Source organism: Mus pahari, chromosome 10 (genome assembly GCF_900095145.1).
Source record: "Mus pahari chromosome 10, PAHARI_EIJ_v1.1, whole genome shotgun sequence".
NCBI classification, from domain to species: Eukaryota; Metazoa; Chordata; class Mammalia; order Rodentia; family Muridae; genus Mus; species Mus pahari.
Genome location: NC_034599.1, coordinates 97,329,798 through 97,349,968, shown reverse-complemented (window position 1 = coordinate 97,349,968; position 20,171 = coordinate 97,329,798). Strand labels below are relative to the sequence as shown.

Below are 20,171 nucleotides of genomic sequence, written 5' to 3'. Positions count from 1 at the left end.
GCTTTCTTATAGAATCCAAGACTACCAGCCCAGAGATGGTCCCACCCACAAGGGGCCTCTCCCCCTTGATCACTAATTGAGGAAATGCCCCACAGCTGGATCTCATGGGGGCATTTCCCCAACTAAAGCTCCTTTCTCTGTGATAACTCCAGCTGTGTCAAGTTGACACAAAGCTAGCCAGTACAGCTCTCTTTAAGGTTAAAGATGGGTGTGTAGAAGATGATGCCATGAGTGAGGCACAGAATGTGGCACCGTGCCTGTGTGTGGAGAAGGACATGTGGGAAACAGAATGGTCAGTCATGCTCAGTAACCAGAGTCAGGCTGCACAGTCAGCTGCTACACCCTTCGGCCCTCCTCCCCTTCCTGGTTCTGAGTGGAATGCCATGTTAGAGCCCAGAAGCCCTCAGTACACCGCTCAGGGTACAGGCTAACAGGGGAGTCAGATGGAGCTGTCCTCTAAGAGCGGCTGCTTCTGAATGCTTTAGTCCCACAGTAACCCCCTCACTCCACCTAGAATTATACAAAGGAGGCATTCTTACTACCTGTAGAGCACCTGTAGGTTTAAAAATCCTCATTTAATCTTCTGACTAACACATTTCAATCTTTGCATTTTTAATGCCAACCCTTTTAAACATAATCTCTTAAAATTTTTGTGTATGGTATGCGTGTGTGTGTGTGTGTGTGTGTGTAATGTATGTGTCTTGGGGGTTGATCCTCACATTGCACTCTGCTCCCTATTTTATAAGCCAGGCTAATTGTGTGTGCAGTTTGTGGTTTTCTCTGGATTCCTTGCCTCTGCCACCAAGTTTGAAGGAGAAGCACTGGGGGTGCTACTGTACCCACCTTCACACCGGTTCTTCAAATGCAAACTCCAGTCCCCACACCTGCACGGAGCTCTTTATCCCCTGAATCAGGCATTTCCACAGCACTCAGTGCAGATGTTCCTAACCAGCATCTACTCACATGTTAGCCAGAGGGTAATCCTGGGAAACTCCCGCGCCTCCGTGCACCTGGATGGCCCAGTCAGCTATTTTGCAGACAGCTTTGGGGGCAGCCACTTTGATCATTGCAATCTACAGAAGCAAGATAGGGAAAGAATGTTCTTTTCTTGGACCATGCAAAGTATGACAGGATTTGATAGAATTGGTATTTTTCTGTGAAGGAAAACAAAAAATCGTCCCCACACCCAAGTCATATCGGAAACAGGATCTGTCTGTGGTGGAGGCCAACAGAAGGCTTCGGCTATGGCTGTATTTCACTCAGCAGAGACCTTCTGGAAAGGAATCTCACTTCCAGATCACATTAATTTCTAAGTAGCCTTGTTTCCAAAAGGATTTCAGGCAGCTTATAAATCATACTTGGAATGTTTATGCTCCATTGATCTGTTCTTTTCTTAGAAATGTTATGGGCTTTTAGAATAAAATGGGTTTGTCCTTATTCCAGATAAGCTGGATTCATGAAAGGCAGGGGGCAATTAGATGTCTTTAATGGAACATTTACAATGGGGCAGAATCCTTCCTACAACCCATACCCATCATCTATCCAGCCTGAGGCCAAATGCAGCGGGATGCTAGACACGCTGGACACAAAGCTAGCAGGGATCATGTAGTGGGCACCATCGACTCCTGGGTCGCAGAAAGCCTAGGACTTCCCCAGCCCTGTGGTCTCATCTGAACAGTTCTTAAGGCAATCTGCATCCTGAAAGTCATCCCCTCAGGCAGGCTACTGTGAGGAAAGCCAGCATAGGACTGACATTCACTCTTTAAATCAAAACCACCACGTGGAGACTTCCTGTATTCTGAGTGCCATCCTGGGGGCAAGAACCCTAAAACAGCCAGTGGGGGGAGACGGAGGAGAAGACTGAGGCTGGTGATGCAGGGGTTGGCGTCGGGTGGGTAGCTCACCTCCTTCCTGGCTGAGGCACTGCCCAGGGTATCTATGCTGTGAGCTGCTTTCAAGGTCAGTAAGCGGATCTCCTCGATGGCTATACGGCTTTTAGCAATCCAGTGAGCCACGACTTCCTGTAGGAGAGCAGGAAAGCGAGGGGAGGATCAGTGGAGTCTCGTTTGATAAACCTTTCCTAGTTCAATGGGAGTTCACAAGCCTGGCTGCATACGTCTTTCAGTCAGAGTCTTAGCTATAAACATGTGGGATACCATAGTTATAGTGAGAAGTGAAGAAAGAAGCATCAGTCACTCAAAAAAAGAAAAACTCACTTATTTTTGGATGTTGTAAAATTTGTGTGTGTGTGTATGTGTGTGTGTGTGTGTGTGTGTGTGTGTGTCTTGTACCATGATCTCCAAACTCAGGCTGCCAGGCATGATGGCAGGTGCCTATTTTGGATATCTTTTTTCTTTTAATTTTTTATTGATTCTTGGTGAATTTCACACCATGCACCCCAGTCCCACTCATTTTCCCATCCCTATTAGCCCTCCACCCTTGCAACCTCCCTAACAACAGATTAAGAGGAAAAAATGATAAAAAATAATAAAATAAACAACAACATCAACAAAAACCCCAAACCAAACAAGCAAACAAAAATCTCCCATGGAAGCTGTAGTATGCCACAGTGTGTCACACAGCACACCCTTTGTCCTTACATCTTTAGTTGTAAATGTTCATTGCAATAAGTCATTGATCTGGTTCGAGGTCCCTGGATTCTGCTACTTATCAATACTGGATCCTCACTGGGATTCCTCTGGGATCCTGTTGTTGCCCTGTGTCATGGAGATCCTGCAGCTTAGGGTCTTCAGAACCAGCTGTTTCTCCTGCTCCAGCAGTTCATAGATGGGGTAGATGTTGGCATGGGTTAACCCAAAAGCCCTGAATGTGGGCCTGGGTGGTAACTCAGCTGGTCAGCTCTCCTGCACCCACACCGCCAGAGCGAGCTCTCCAACACTGCACTGGTTAGCTCACCTTTGGGTAAGCCAGCCCCACTTGCCTTGCTGCTGCGGCAGCATGGGCCATGATGACATGGCCTCAGGTAGCAGGGCATGCTACTCACCTCAGGCTGCTCCTCTCTGCCCTTGACAGTTCTGCCTCGACTCACAGTGCTCAGGCCATTCTGTTCTTTTCTCTCCTACCTCTCCATCACATACTTGCACAGTGTAGTGGCTCCCACTGTGAGCGGGCCACAAGCCAGGTGGGTCTCTGGGTGTCTTCCACCTGTGTAGCATGGTGGCCAGCCAGCCTCTTATTTTGAATATCTAAACGTCTGATGTCAAGGTGGCTGAACTGAGCAACTGCCTCATTGCCACACTTCTCTTGGGCCCATGTGAATACCAGTCCATATAAGTACAATGGAGGAGCTGGTTCCAATCAGACTAGATTATTCCCAACACAATTTCAGATGACCCAGCAGCCCTTTACTGGGTGTTATTTATTTAAAAAGACCTTCCATGCTTAGAGAGGTGCCTCGTGCCTGTACCACCACCACTAGGGAAGGAGAGGCAGAGGAATCAGGAGTTCGGGGCTAGATTGGGCTACAAGAACTCCTGTTTTAACAAAACAAAACAACCAAGACTGGAGAGAGAGCCTTGTGGGGTGGTTAAGAGCACTGGCTGCTTTTCCAGAGGACCTGGGTTCAATTCCAAGAACCCATATGACAGCTCACAATTGTCTGTAACTCTAGTTCCAGGGGATCAGATGCTGTCTTATTCTGGTACACATGCAGGCAAAACCCCTATACCCATAACACATAAATAAACATAACCTGCCTCCAAACAAACAGAAAGCCCTTAGAAGATGTCCTATGGGTCCCTGCCCCTTCCTGCCTCTGTCTCTCTCTTTGTCTGTCACACACACACACACACACACACACACACACACACACTCACACACACACACACACACACACACACTCACACACACACACACACACACACACACACACACACAGGCCACTTTAAAGCCTCCACTGACACCCCACAGCCTTGCCTTTTCCAGGGTGCTGTACAAGGAGATTATCTAGCATGTATTTGATGCAGAATGGTTCTTCAGCTTCTTCCCCGCAGTGTAATGCTTTGACTTCTATCCACAACTTTATGTTTACTAAACAGTCAGCAATGCTAGCTGCTGGGAATGACTCCATTCTAGACAAGAGTATGGTCTGATACCCAGTCATCTGCTGAGGGATGGCGGGCCACGCCCATTTCTGATCTGTGGAGCCTCAGTAAACATTTCTATATAGCCTTTGGTATGAGTATATGTTCTTCATTTTGTTGTTTTTGTTTTGTTTCATTTTTAAGCAAACACTAGAAGTAGAGTTGTTCACCACTGGCCAGCATTTATAATTAATTGGCTTTAGTGGCTGCACCACATCGTGTTTACACCGACTGACTATGGCTGTCCTGGGTGTTTCCCAAGCACTGGGCACTGTTAGGAATCTTTCCGTCAGAGATATTTCACTGCCAATCCAGCCTGCATTTTTCTAATGCTTGGATCCTCCTTTGGTGTATCTGTTTGCCACTGGTAAGTCTGTTCATGTCTTAAAGAAACATTCCTGAGATGTGACATAGCAAAAATGGCAAAAACAAAAAAGGAAAATGATGTGTCATGCAAATATAATCAGATGTCATATAAAGCAATCTTCAGAGCAAAACCATGTGGAGAAGCAAAGGCACCGGAGTAGCTGAGCCTGGAGTAGCTGAAATGTTTAATAAGAAGGGAAAAGTGAGAGGATCCAGTGTAGCTTACTTCGAGAGGAGTTATATACGTAATGTGAGGGGCTGGAAGAGACTCAGGAGAGCTCACACAGCAGAGAAGCAGAAATAGAACACCACCAAAGTGCCCGGCGACCTCCGTGGAGACACAAGAGCATTAAAACTAAGGAAGGATGCCCTCTTCAACAAATGCTGGGGCAAATGAAGGGACAAAGCAGGACTCTGAGGACCCATCCCTCAGAGCAAGGCTACACTGCCCTGTGCTCCAGAGCAGAGAGGGACAAAGCAAAGGCCTCAGACTGACGCCCATACATGGGCCACCAAGACAACAGGACAAGTGGGAGTTCACTAAAATCAAATGAGAAAAATGAGAATGGGGAAAAACACAACAGGGGGAAATACTTGAAAACCACAGAGCTGATAAAGAATGGTGCCACTGGGCGTGGTGGCACACGCCTTTAATCCCAACACTTGGGATGCAGAGGCAGGTGGATTTTTGAGTTCGAGGCCAGCCTGGTCTATAGAGTGAGTTTCAGGACAGTCAGGATGACACAGAGAAACCCTGTCTGGAAAAAACCAAAACCAAAACAAACAAACAAACAACAACAACAACAACAACAAACCAGTACCTAGAATGTAAAAATCACTCAGTCGAAACCACCAAATTATCCAGGCAGACAAGGGACATCAGACATGAGCCCAAGCCCAAGGGAAGAATAAGACAAACTATTGGGGTCTCCCACCTCCACTAACCACTCTCCCTCTAACATTATATTGCGCCCCCTACAGGCGCACAGAATTGCTACTGAGAAGACCTCCCCAGATCTCCCAGAATGCAGCGCCATCAGACCGCCCACCCACCCACTCGCTCGGACCCGCCTACCGGATACACATCTGCGCTCATGATGGGACCGCGCGGCAGAGAGAGAGTTTCTCAAGGGGACTCAAGGGCGGGCTTAGAATCCTTCCTTGTCCGATTAATAAAAATCATGCTCTGATCAGCGCAAACCGACAGGACATTCATTTTTCCTTTTGCAGCCTATCCTCTTTTAGGATGTTAAGCTCTTCAGTACAAACCCAGTCCAAAGTGTTTCATGCCCACGCAGAAACACACAACAAACGATGACAAGATACTCCGCTAGAGTCACATGGATTAAAGAAGTTTGGCAGATCATTACAAATCAATCAGAATGCCTAAAGAAAAAACTGTGACATCATCACATACTGGTGGGGGTGCATAGACACTGGACCATTGATACGCAGCATGTGCGCTGAATACAACAATCGCCCAGGAACTATTCTCGTAGGCATTTCTCTCAGATAAGAGGTAAGGTAGGTCTTCCCAGGAACACCTAATACAAGTAATCCCACCAACTTCATAACAACCAGAATCATAAAGCCATAAACAAAATGGGTGTGCCTCAGCAGATGCATAGCTCGCCTGTGGTACGTCTATGCTAAGAGATGCTCAGCAGTACAAAGAATCAGCTACTGAACCACACGGCTTGCTGAGTCTCCAAAGAACCATGACTGGGGAAAAGAGCCAATCCCCAAGGCTTACTTACATACTATACAATTCCATGTCTGGAATGAAAAAAAAATTGACTTAAAATGGAGCAGATTATGGTTGCTGGGAGCCAATGAAGGTACGGAGTAGAGTGAGGTGAGTTTGGTTCATGAAAGGATGGCATAAATGAGCTTGTGGTGATGGGAATTCTGTAGCTGAATGGTACCCACAGCAGCAGCAGCAGCATTTTGATGTGCTTATCCATGACAGCATCAGCATCCTTCTGATGTGCTTCTGTAGCTTCTCAAGCTGCTCCCACTGAGGAGAACTGGGTAGAAGAGATCTTTCGGCATTTTCTCATATGCTGTATGTGTGGCTATAATTATCTCAATATAGAACAGTCAAAATGTGTACCTGTTTCCCACTTATCTCTGTGAAAATCCTCTGTTTCCCTCAGTTGTCAGAGCCAAGGAGGGAAGTTCGTGGGTTACGGGTTCATGTGCCATAAATCCCAGACACAACACGGCATTCATAACCCATCCCAGGTGATTTTGGGGTTCCCAGTTTGAAACACAGAACTACTGTTTATGGTGCTTGCTAAACCTGACCAGCCAATTCCAGGGCTTGATTCAAGCCATGTGAATTCCCTCAGGCACTTTGCCACCCAGTCACTTTCTTCAAGCATATGTGGCTCCTAAGGCGTGACACATGTCCAATGTGAATGTAAATGTACTATGAAGTGTAAATTGTGCACTTAGGATCTTAAAACGGAAACCACCTCGCCCGTCCTGAGCTCACTGTGAGCATACAGATTGGGCCAACTGAAAATATGTTTTGAATGAGCTTCATTTGCTTCTTTTTCCTTTTCAGAAACGCAGCCACAGAATTAGCATGGTGGTGTTCTGTGGCCCCAGGACTCAGGTTGGGACGAGCCTTACAGGTGGAACCAGGCTCGGAATTCGTTTCTAGCAAGCTGCTGTCAGTCAGTGATGTTTTTGATGGATGAAAAACAGGGAAGCCACAACTTCATGAACAGACTGAAATGTTTTCCCTTCTCAGTTTTTAGAAGGAAGGATCAAGTTCCCAGCTGAGTCCCCTCAGACCCCAGATTTCTGAAAAGCATTGAAGGGTGAAAATTGTATTGACTAAGATGAAATTCCATTTTAAAGATGGAATAATTTAGAAGGCGGGTGGAAGGAGTCTCCACATCGAGGGAAACAAAATGTCATTTTAATAAATTGTGACAAGAAGAAAAGAGCTGGAGCAGATTCTTGTTTATGACATGCTCGCCCTCTCTCCCTTTGCTTCTGCCAACTCAGTTAATTCAAGGCAGATGTGAGAGGGTTCCAGCAGAAACAGACACATGGGTGTAAAGTCCTCATGGGTGTAGTGGGATATATTAAAGGACAGGAGAGACAGACAGGAGAGTAGCTGCCCTGCTGCAGCATTAAACCAGCACTCAAGTCAGGTACGGGTGCAGGCCTTTAATCCCCGTACTCAGGAGGCAGAGGCTGATGCAGGGAGATCCCTGGGTTTGAGGCCAACCTGGTCTACAAATCGAGTTCTAGGATATCTAGGTTTAAGGAAAACTGCCTCACAAAACAAACAAACAAACAAACACAACCCACAAAACAACAGGAAACAAACAGACAACAACGACAACAAATCCAAGCAAAGAGAACACCACTCGGAAGCACCTGGGCAGAACCCTGAGCTCAGGACGCTCCTGGACCCCATCATGCCCTCCGCTCCCCTCGCTCCTCAGGACGCTGCTGGACCCCATCATGCCCTCCGCTCCCCTCGCTCCTCAGGACGCTGCTGGACCCCATCATGCCCTCCGCTCCCCTCACTCCAGGGCTCACAAAGATGTGAGGAAGAGATCATGCCAATGCCATGAGCTAAAGTCCCTTCCTGGCAGCAATAGGGCTACATCTGTCATGTCCCCCCATCTTCCCACAATGCTCCTCAACCCCAGGCTTCCCCACAAACTGCATGGCGTCACAGATTGACTGCATTCTTCCTAAAAACAACACTGTAAACAAACCATGCTAATGTTGCTTGAGCTCAGACTCATCAGGAATATTAGTGCTAAGTAACCGTTGCATTGTATTTTGCAGACCCCTCTTCCCAGCCGCCACCCCTGCTACAACACTGCTGTGGTGAATATTAGTATTTGCACCTGCATCCACACTGCCCTCAGAGCCGACACTAAGGGAATCCCTCACAAGACAGAAGCAGCCCGTAAAGGTCTAAGCAGAAGCTGGGCACGGCTGTGTACGCCTCTCAGTCCCTACTCAGGAGGTAGATGCAGGGGCATCTCTGTGAGTTCCAGGACAGTCAGGCCCACACAGAAAGACTCTATCTCAGAAAAGCAATAAACCAACCAACAAGCCAAACCACCAAACCTAAGCAAAGAGCTGCTGCGAAACATTCTGAGGTCATAACTGAACGGTGTGCGGTGCAGGAGTGGGGTGCAAGGGTGGTGGAGTGCGGGTGTGGGGGAGGGTGGCCTCCTACAATTACATACACCTATGCAGCAAACATAACACTTCAGTCAACACAAGCTAGGTCTAGTACTAGCATGTGAGCAAAGGTAAGATTAAATACTTAATACTGACTGAGTTTTCTTGCTTTCTTAAGAATTAGGAGGGCCTTGTGGGCTGTGACTTGGCTACCTCCCTTCTTATAGAAGGTTCTCTAGAGTCTGCGGCCGTCCCTCTCCCCTCTGCTGACACACACGATCTAATTTTACTGCCTATTTGTAACTGTGTTTACAGTGGGTTGTAAGTAACAGACTCAATGGTGTACAATTTATGTAGATGAAAATTAAAAACCATGTCCCTCCCACCACATGCTGGCCCCATCTCTCCATCAGAGTCAGCCCATTCCATCTGGAAAATCTAACATGGAATATTCCCTCTTTCTCTGAGTCATATACTGTTTCCCACATGTTTACACTTATCCAATTTCTTCCAGAAACCCAAAGGGCAAGGCGAGTTCTTTTTCCATGACAGTCCTAAGTCCTGAGTGAGCTGTGATGTCCCAGGCTCTAGAGAACCTGAGTCTGAGAGGGCTGGGGCCGTCCTCACACTCCAAGTGCTGGGTGTCGAAGCATGGGACCTGGCTCGTCTTTCACAAGGGGAATGCAGCTTCTCACCCAGGATACGGCCACGCCCACACCAGAAAACCCCATGCCTGTGCAGAGGAAACCTCCCAGCATGGATGTTCTTTCTCCTAAGGTCAGCACAGCTGAGTGGGCTTCAGCCGGCTCACGGATTTGACCCTCCTTACATGTTCGTAGAGCTTCTTCTTGAAGGCCTCCCTCTTCATGGCCCGGTCACACATGATCTGCAGAATTCGTTCTGCCAAACCCACGGTTCTCATACAGTGGTGGATTCTTCCAGGTCCAAGGCGGCCTTGGGAAATTTCAAAGCCCCTGCCTTCACCTGTAAGGAAGCAAACAGAACATGAAGATGCCCCAGCCAGTCCTTTTATCTACATAAATGGAAAAAAAAGGCTGAGCCGCCCTCAATACAAACTGCCTCCAGTGTGGAAAGAATCAATTCTGCAACAACATCCCTAAGATGGGGTCGGGATTTGGATTCCAGTGTAACGTAGGACTGCCTCTTAAGTAAAGTATCAGCCGCTTTATTAGGGCTGCATGGCATCCAAGGCGGATGAGACACTGTCCCCGCCTTAGGGATCCAGGGCTCAGAAATAAAGGACATGGCTACGGTGACACGAGAGATAACGAAAGGCAAAGGAGGGACAGACTGTTCTCCATGGTGATCCCAGGGCGTGTGTATGTGTGTGTGTGTGTGTGTGTGTGTGCACGTGCGCGTGTGTGTTGGGGGGTGATGAGAAACAAAAACACTCTGAAAGTTGGGGAGATTTCATTCATTCAGTGAATGAAAAGATGATGCCATCCCAAGCATGTAATGACCATTTTAAATTTTATTCTTTTTATTCTGTCTTGGATCTAAATTCAAAGAAAGTGTCAACATTTTCTTAAAGCCACCAGGGAGCCCTTGACCACGCCTTCAGCATGTTGCTCTGAGCTGGATAATGTTTGTATTCAGCTATGTTTCTGGCTGACATAAAATATAAAACTGTCCTTAAGCATTCAAACAAACCCATATCATCCCAAATAAGAAAATAAATGAAGTGAACATTTTCCTTGATAATTGGGAAAAGGTGGAAAGTGTATAAACTACGGCTGTATCTTTTTCAGATGCAGACCTGGGACTGGAATGTAACACTCACCCAGTATTAAATTGCTGGCTGGAACGCGCACGTGATTAAAATGGACCTCCCAGTGCCCGCCATGCACATTGTCTATACAACAGAAAATGACAATTTTATAATGCAAAATGATTTGAGCAAAGAAGTCATACACAGCGACTCTGCTATAAAGTCTAACTGTTCAGTGGGAGTAGCATTTGAAAGATATTGTGGACATTCCAGGGTCGAACTCAGCCCTCAGCCGCTGCAGCAAATTCAACTGCTGGTGTCGAGGTCTCAGAAACTATTTGATATGGAGGTTTTAAAATCTGTCATCTGAAGTTGCAGAGTAATGGGGACGGAGAACTGGGTCCCACATGTGCACCCTGGATGCTGACAATTTGATTTATCCATCTGTTTCATTCATCCCCTTGAGCAGAAGCAGACCTGTTGTATCATCAGGCATTGATTTCCAGAATGAGGGAATAAGAAACTCCAGCTGCCTTACTCACTCTCAAAGTTTAAATGTTGACTCTTTCTCCACCCCCCCATCCCGCCACACACACTATTGAAGTTCCCTTTCTGAGTATACAAATACACATGCAGAGAAGCCTGCCAGTCAGTTCTGTTCCATAAGGACAACCTGCCCTTTCCACGGAGTAAACAAGGAGGCAGGAAGCTGTGCTGCCGCCTGCTTATCTGCTGTCTGGACCTTCCCTAGCACACTGAAGAGCTGATGGGGCCAGAGGGATCTCTGAGGGTGCGTGTTATGCACACGGCGCTGCTGGCTCCCTTCAGGGTTTCTGCAGGCTCCGTCTTCCTGCGTGGGATGCTCGTTACTGAGTACTTACCCATGTAGCCAAACACCGACAAAGGTCTTATTAACTCCACTCCAGGCGTGTCCATCGGCACGAGGATCATGCTGTGCTGTCTGTGTCTGGACAAAAGAGAAACAATGTGGGAGAGACTGCTAAGAGTTGAGGTGATCATCTCCGTGAGAGTAGGTGACGGAGGATGGCTGGAGTAGTGAGCATGTGAAAGGCACACTTAGCCTGGGCTAACACAGGCTGGGACAGAGACCAGATAGAGGCAAGGGTTCAAAGGCGAATGAAACCTGAGGCTACTCACTACTCAACAGTCCTAGATGACAACTGCCATCCAAATTCAGCATCTGAAGACAACTGCCTTTAATACACACAACTGCCTTTAATTCAGACAGCTCTAAATTGAGCTTAAAATTTATATTTCTTAAAATTTATATTTCTCTCCCTCTCTTCTACAGTACCAATGGCTGAACCTTGGACCTGACAGATACCCACTGAACACTGAAAATTTTAATTTCTAACTACTTTATCCAAACATCTTTCAAGATTCATAAACATTTTACCCCTCACCCCTCTTCTTTTTTGTCTCACTACAAATCACAGGCTGGCCTGAAGGTTGTGGTGGAGCGGGCTGGACTCTGATCCCCCTGCCTCCACTGCCTCTGAGTATTGAGGCTCCAGGCCTGCACTGCCCACCTCAGCAGCTCCTCTCTAACGCCGCACTCCCTAGATTGTTTCCCAGGTGGATTTTGACAGCAAACACTTGGGATACAGACATATATTAGTCATTAGCGTATCTTGTGCTATGGTAGGATGCCCACGTGGTACCACGTGAATGGGCAGAAGGACAGCCTGGCTCGTATTCCTTGGTCCTCTCCATCAGCAGTGCTTTATTACCTGGATGCAGAGGGAGACTCTGTTCTTCCCAAAACAATGGCGATTTTGCACTTGGGATTCCCAGCTCCTAGGAACAGGAGAAAAGGGGCAGAGAGAACAAAGGGAAAGCTCTTATGTTACAACCTACTCTGAAGGTTCTACGCCCTCCAAGTTTATTTCTACTCCAAGAAAAAGACAAAAGGAGAGAATTATTTCATTCACTAAAATGATAACACTTTGTACATGCTGTACATCATTCAAGAGAAGGGATTAGGCAAGGACAAGATTGGACTCCATTGATGAAAAGTGCTGTGCCAAAATAACCAGATGTTAACGAAACATGAAACAGCTGTGATGCTTGAGGCAGAAGTGACTGTGCCCTGTTCATGCCACTGTAAGCATTAGCTCTCCAGAAAGGCTGTACAGTTTTATCTGTCTGCTGTAGTACCTTACAGGTTCTGACCCCATCTTTAGATGGTAGGGTTATTTATTGGTTTATTAAGGATGAAAATTAGACAACAAAGTTATTCTAATTTGTCTTATTTTTTATCACATTTTTAAGGTCTGTGAGAATTCTTTCTTAGGACCTTGCAAAAACACACTGAAGGGCCAATGAGATGACTCAGAGGGTAAAGGTGCAGCCAAGAGTGACAAACTGACTCCTGCAAGTAGGTTGTCTTCTGACTGCCATACATGCACTGCAATATCATACATACATGCGTGCGTGCACACACACACACAGACACATATGCACAGACACATACACACAGATACACACACACACAGACACACACACAGACAGACAGACACACACACACACACAGACACACACACAGATGCAAGGTGAGGGTGCCACCATGGGATGGTGAGATTAGTGGAGGCTGGGGGATGGGCCTTCAGAAAGAGGCAGTCTGCTTTTCACAGTGTCACTTTCATCTGAAGCACTGAAAGGCCCCACACATGGGCCGGTGGCTCTCAAGAAGCCACAGGGTGAAGTGGGTACAATCTAACTGAGGAGACACTAGGAAAACAGGATACTATGCACTGCAAACAACCCACAAACTAAAACTGAGCTGAACGCTTGCTTTTCTAAAACCAATCTGGGAGGATTCAAAATGGTAGGATGGTGTCTGCCTCCCAACACCATAGGGATTCTCACTGAAATAAAGATGTAAAAATACAGTGAAGGCAAAACTGTAGAGAGAAGGAAACAGAAGAAGCGAAGCTGGATTGGAGCATTGGTGGCCACTGAAAGATGAGATTCCATTATCTGGGGAACATATGAGGGCAAGAGGACCAGGGAAATTGATAGAGACACAGGTGTCTAGACCATGGCACAAGATCCTATAGAGCAAAAGGGCAAGGAAGTTGTGAAAGTGGCCAAGGACATAAGTAGGAAAATGAAGCAATCTTCATTCTCATTAGAATGATACTGGGAAGAGGAACATACTGAATTTACCACACAGAAATCAAATGACTTAACTCTGACACTGGGAGGCTGGAGTCAAAGTCAGCATCCCATCGGCCCAACGTCCCATCAGCCAACTCTAAGGGAGAGTTGCCCCACTGAGAACCAACTTCAGGAGTGCTACACAGGAAAGAAATGTGCCTGGGAAATAATTCAATGCCAATAACAAAAGAAAACTTAACTTTGCCTCCTTTTCTCATAAGAATAAATATAATATTTCAAAATATCAGTAACAAACTGAAAATCCTAAAAGGTTTTAGAGAGAAGAAAACAAGGCACCTAAGAGGAAGGAGAATGGATCCTTGAGATCCTTTTCACAAACTGCAAGGGATGCTGGATGAAAAGACCATGACCAGAATTCTATACCTATCTAAACTACCCACTTTTGTGAGAGTAGAATAAGCATACACATTAATGAGTAAGATTTGATAATTTACCTAGTATACACTTTTTTCTCAAAGAGTTAAGAATCTAATCAAGCAAACTGAAGGAACAAATAAAAAAAATGAAGCCACAATATTTTTTTTTAAAAATCGTATATCTTACTCTGAAATGTGTCTATAAAACAATCAGTCCAGACTGGAGAAGAAACACTGGTGTCCATAGAGGTCTCTGGAAAAGAAAAGCCAGTCTGCCTGCAGAATTAAAGGCACATATGCTGGAGTGGAAGCTTATAAAAGCAAATGGTTCAATTAGAAAATAGCAATTAGAAACTGTAAAATATCTAGTGTACACATGGCCACGGCCCCAATTCAAAACAAACTATACTGTGGAATGATTTGAAGTGTTAGGAAGCTGAATTAACAGACCTCAACAGTAGAGTGTCTTTGGAGAAGCCAGGTGGTTTGCATTGCACTGCTACAGAGGCTCGTGGAATCTAGCAGGACACTGGGGCCTACACTGAACAGTCCTCACCGCAGAGTGAGTGCTAAGTGCTGGTTTTGAAAGTTCAGGGTCACTCTGGGTCAATTTTAAGTGTAGTCACAGGAGAGAAACCAGTGCTAGTGACCTGGGACATGCACAGGTATAAGCTGTAGTTGACACAGGGACAAAGGAAGGAAGGAAGGGATAAAGATAGGAAAAGAGGAGAAAGAATTCAGGATCTTATACTACAGAAGGGAGCTTGAAGAGACATCATTACACAGGTATCAGAACTCTAAACTGCATTTAAAGTTTCTCTGTGGCTATAGCTCTGGCTGTCCTGGAACTCTCTCTGTAGACCAGGCTGGCTTCGAACTCACAGAGATCTGCCTGCTTCTGCTTCCTGAGTGCTGGGACTGAAGGCATGCACCACCACACCCGATACTAAAGTTAGACACTTTTAAATTGGAATTATTTATTCTAATTTCTTGAGTTTGTTTATTTAATATTTAATAGATATAAATCTATTTAAGTTTAAAATGCAGAGAGTTAAAATAGGAGCAGCCAAATTATCACCCTTCCAATTGAGGGGTAGATAACACCATCTTGATTGTGTTGATGGGGAGTGGGGAGAACTCAGGTCACTGTCAACTAGAGTGGACATCAGAAAGCTGCCCCTGCTCTCCTCCAGGGCACATGCTGCCATGTGGCAGGAGAGAGATGAGCAGGCTGGGAGATCTTCTCCTATTTGCAACTAGACAATAGGAACTTTAAAGAACATATTAACACAGCTAAGCAGGGTGTGAAATCCCAGTACTTGGGGTGCTAAGGTGGGAGCATCCGGAGTATCAGACTAGGGTGGGCTACATGGTGAACTGTTCAACATCACTCCCTCAAAATGGTTAAAGAAAAGAAAAGCCTACCATCACATAAACAAATTCTAGAGTCCAACTAGAAGAGGAAGTCTAGATCTGGGTTTCTCTTCATTTCCCAATTTTCCTTTAATCCAAAACTCACAACAGTGGAAAAGTTCTCTCCTGCTACAGGGCATCTCCTCACTTACAAGTGATTATGTGTAATTCCAGAAACCCTACATGCATACTCTGCCTGGGAAATATTTAAATAGATCTTAACAACACAAAATGTTTTTTATCTATGACAGGGAGGGTTAGGGGAAGAAAGCAGAGATTCTAAACTGAGTGTCTCCACTCATTCTCAGGCTGGCATCAAATCAAGGGCACACCTCAACTAGTCCTTGAATCACAGCTCCGATGTCTCTATAGTCACAGCCACCAGTGCTGTCTGAACACGCAGTCATGGAGGCGCACACATGACTTCTATGGGTGTCTAGAAAGGAAGATGTCTTCAGACTAACTGAAATAGGAAATTTAAAAAGTCAAACTGGCCAAAGAGATGTTACATTATTATTAGGAAACAAATATGTTGAGCAAAAATTTCTTTCCCATTCTCCCTGAGCACACGACTTACTGTCTACATTTTGTGTGCAATAAAATGTGGAACCATTTTTCCAGCCTTCTGGGCATTTGCAACACAATCTTATTACTAAATCCAATTGTTTCAAATACAGTGAGATGGAAACTATTATGTTAAAAAGCAATGACTGTTTTTCATTAAGAGAAAAAGGCAAGCACTTCCCCGAGTATAAATGAGGAAAATGTGAAGTGACTGAAATCAAACATGTTGCTGGGCCTCAAGTAGTCTGCTAGTAGTTCAGCTGAGCACACTCGCTCTGTGTCAACCAATGCCATGGTTAGAATGTCAAATGTCCTCTCATGCCCCTGTGTTAAAAAAGAGTTGGTGCCAAAGTAGCACTGACAGAAGGCAACAGAACCATGGGGAGGTAGTGTTTAGTGGAAGTCATTAAGTTATGTGGGGCTGGGCACCATGGCACCCTAGACCTATCTCCTTCCCAGTTTACCTCGTGGCTACAAGCTAAGCCAGGAGCTAAGTGCTTTACTCTGCTACCTCCTGCCTCCTGGCCCCCACCCCTGATCCCTCCCACTGCCATTTGGCATCTGCTCCAGGGTCCAGAGCAATAGGGCCCATATGGTCTCTAAGGCCATGAGCAGAAGGAAACCTCTCCCTCTACACTAATTAGCTCAGGCCTTATCTTAGTGACAGAGGGCTGATCAGCAAGACCAACAGCAAACAGGAGCTTTAGTACTCTGGACTTTGTTTTAAATGGCAACCTCTCTCTGTCATTGTGGATTGTAGCTAGAATTCCTTATCTGAAAATACTCAGCTGGGAGATTTTTTCCCTTTATTTGCCCAGATTCTGTAATCATGTGAAGTTATGTGCTAGTGCTGCTTCTGGAAAAGCAGTTTGGGTTCTTAACCACCGAGCAATCTTTCCAGCCCTCATGAAGTCATGCTTCCATTCTGAGAGATTACTGGGTAAAATGCTTTAATAATAGCTCACTTTGAATTCTTCAATAATTTTTCTAGTTCAAGTCAGTACCTAGAGGTCCATAAGCCGTAAGGTTGATTCTATGAACCCCATACAATAAACCACCTCCTTGGTGAGCATATAGCTGAAGATAGGAACAGGGCATACTGACAGGATTTGTGGTTCATTTTCATTACAAGTTTCATCAGAAACTGACTTCAGAAGTGCAACCTGGGCTGGAGATGTGGCTCAGGGGGTACAGTGGTAGTCTAACATGCATGGAGCTCTAGGTTCAATGCCAACATTGCATAACAATATGTAAAATAAAACTGGGAGTGGTAGTACAGGCCAGAGCACTCAGGAGTTGGAGACAGAGGGTTGGAAGTTCAAGGCTACCCTGTGTCAGCAAAACAAGCAGGCAGAGTCTCCCCCACCGCTGCTGGAGCTCTGACTCACAGCCGTCTTTTTCACTATTGAGAATGTACACCCTCTCCTCCCACCCCTCCCCTGGCCATGTTTCCAAATAGCATGAATTTCAGAATGAAGAAGACTTGGGAACTGTGTCATATAAGCCCTCAATAGATTGCAGATGAAGAAAAAAACAATAGGCAAACAATTCTTTAATTGTGCCTTATCCATTAACACATGGAGAGTAAGTTGGATTCTAAAATACAAAACTTGCCTCTTTTGCTGATTGTTAAGTAGAGGAAGTCAGGGTAAATATACAATGGATAAAACTTAAAATATTTAGTAATTAACCTCCATGATTCAGAAATATGAGATGCAAATCCTCACAAATACATCAGCTTCCCCACACTCCAGGCTGAGTTTGGCAGGGGCAGCAGCAGCTGGAACACCCTTCTAGAGAAGAGAACCCCTCTTTCATGTCATTTTAGTCACTGAACAGGATGCACAATGTCAGAGATGAGACAGGCTGTAGAAAATGCAGAGTCCAGGGAACATCTCAGCATACCTGCGGGTCACAGGCCTTTCAAATGAAAACAGATGCCCCAGATAAGGATGTTTGTTCTCAACACAGACTTGTACTGAAAGATTGTTCAGGTGCCAGCATCCAGTCAAACTACAAAATCTATTCCCCCGATGTTGGCTTGTCAGCTTAACCTCTCAGTCTCTTCACTTCACACGGTCATCAATCAAAAGTCAGTTTCTTACAGAGAGAAAGATGGAGCTAGCATTCTCATGAACGTTGTGTATGTGATCTGAGCAGTGTGCGAACACATGGTACCACACAGAGCACAGCCAGGCTCCGGGAGTGAGGCCATTTCTTCTAACATGGACTTTCTGGAGCAAAAATACTTAAGTTTAATTTGGCTTCAGCTCTAATATTAATGATTCAAATCAGGATAAAAGCATTATGAGTTAAGAAACATCTTATAATAAAATTTCCACTTGGAAAAGTTTATCATCCAATCCCATGATTATAGGGAAAAATCACCCAGTGTGTTTTCTCAGAGCTCATGCCATTTTTATTAGGGAAAGCAGACCTTGGCACACACTGAACTATCTTTAGAAAAATCAATACTTAAATAACGATTATTTAGTAAGTGTTAACTTCTGGTGTAAATGGATCAAAATTAATTCCAAATAGATTAGAGTTGAAGTTTTCAAAAACTAAAGAATCAACCTACAAACAACTATGAAAAATAATGTTTATAGATCTTTGGATTGGAATGTTGAAATTGAAAACTGTAAGTGTGTGCCTGTAAGCCCAGCACTTGGTTTATGGAGGCAGAAGGATCATGAGTCCCATTTCATCCTTGACTACATCCTGAGTTCAAGGCCAGCCTGGGCTATATGAAGTCTCTGCCTCAAAAAAATAAAACAGACAACAAGAAAGATAGAAACACATAAACATCAAAAACCAACAAAGGAAACTATAAATGAAATAGAAAAAGATTGATTTTTTTTGTCAATATAAAATTATTTTATATTATAAAATAAAGGTAAATACCAAAAATTGAAAAAATATTTTAGCATTTTAGATGAAATATTTTAATAACTCCTTAGAGTATTAAAACTACTTGAGAATCAGTGTAAAGATGAGCAATGGACATGTTTGCAAAAAGAAGAGATAAGAATTAAGGTTTTTCCAGCATTAACATTTACCAAACCTCAAGTCAAAGCAGGAAAAAAAGAAATGAAATGCCACATACAGTTCATGTCAAAGGCAATACTACAGGAGCTTGTGGTTCACTACCCCACATGTGGCTAGCAGGGGTACAGTAGAAAGCAGAGTGTTATGGAATGACAGTGTATGGATGCCACAGAAGCAGGGAGTTAGGGAAACAGGCACTTCCACAGTAAAACCATTCCTAAGGAACACAACTTGGCAACGCCCATGAAAATTAGACTCCCTCAGCCTCTGATCCTCCCAGCCAATTACTATCATCTATATTTATCCTGTAAATGTGGCTGTCCCTCTGCGAAATGGCAGGGGCATAAGAGCATTGACTGCAGGAGTACTGATTGTGAAGAACATTCAGTCAGTTTCCAGCAGGACTGTTCAAGCATGCTGTGCTGAGCCCATAACACAGGCCTCTAAAGGGATACAGAAGCTTCCTATGCACCAGTGTAGAAGACTTCATGATTATGTCTACAAGTAAGTCATTCTAACACTTCGTCTTTAGCATTGGAGACAAAAGGATTTTTATATACATATATATTCTCTCTCTGTGTGTCTATATCTATATCTATATCTATATATATTTCATTACAGTCTTCAAAGTCTAAAATTAGATTAAGTTCATTTTTATCACACTGTCTACAAAGATATCATTCTACAATATGATTTATAATACTAAAAAGAGATCTAAATGTCCCAAAGAAATAATAAAGCAAACTATGGTGATACATATAATAAAATATTACTTCTACAGAAACTCATTAATGGTTAAGATTGGGTAAAAATGTTTTTTTTTTAACTAAAGCAAAAATGTGACATTAAAAACTCATAAAATATTAATTCAACATGTAGTATGGACACTAAAGAAGAAGTCAGAAGGTTATCTAAATAATGATGATATAGCATGCAGTTCAGTTAAACATCCATTGCCAGGCAAAACAAAGCCACCAGTGGAGAGCCAGGAAATGGATGCAGAGAGAGGCAGTTCAGGGACCAAGGGACATTGCAATGTTAAGACAGAAAAGAGTTTTTACAAACCATTAAAAAAATGAGACTCACAAGGATTCTGAGAAGAAATGAAAGAGAGATTAAGGGTGTGGGGAGCCAACAGAGAAACATCAAGTGCTCTGAGGATACCCCAGTCAAGTGCTCTGAGGATGCTCACAGTGGGACAAACATCAAGTGCTCTGAGGATGCTCACAG

General features: G+C 44.5%; 1 protein-coding gene across 1 annotated transcript in view; it reads right to left on the bottom strand.

The window, feature by feature from the left end:
* Acad11 (acyl-CoA dehydrogenase family member 11) overlaps positions 1-20,171 on the bottom strand; it is a 65,858-nt gene that overhangs the window by 5,130 nt on the left and 40,557 nt on the right. Inside the window, exons 15-20 of the mRNA XM_021206098.2 lie at positions 12,111-12,177; positions 11,241-11,326; positions 10,432-10,503; positions 9,460-9,614; positions 1,905-2,021; positions 964-1,073 (exon numbers count right to left, since the gene is read on the bottom strand). Of these exons, the coding sequence (XP_021061757.1) occupies positions 964-1,073; positions 1,905-2,021; positions 9,460-9,614; positions 10,432-10,503; positions 11,241-11,326; positions 12,111-12,177 (607 nt within the window). The remainder of the gene's footprint in view (positions 1-963; positions 1,074-1,904; positions 2,022-9,459; positions 9,615-10,431; positions 10,504-11,240; positions 11,327-12,110; positions 12,178-20,171) is intronic.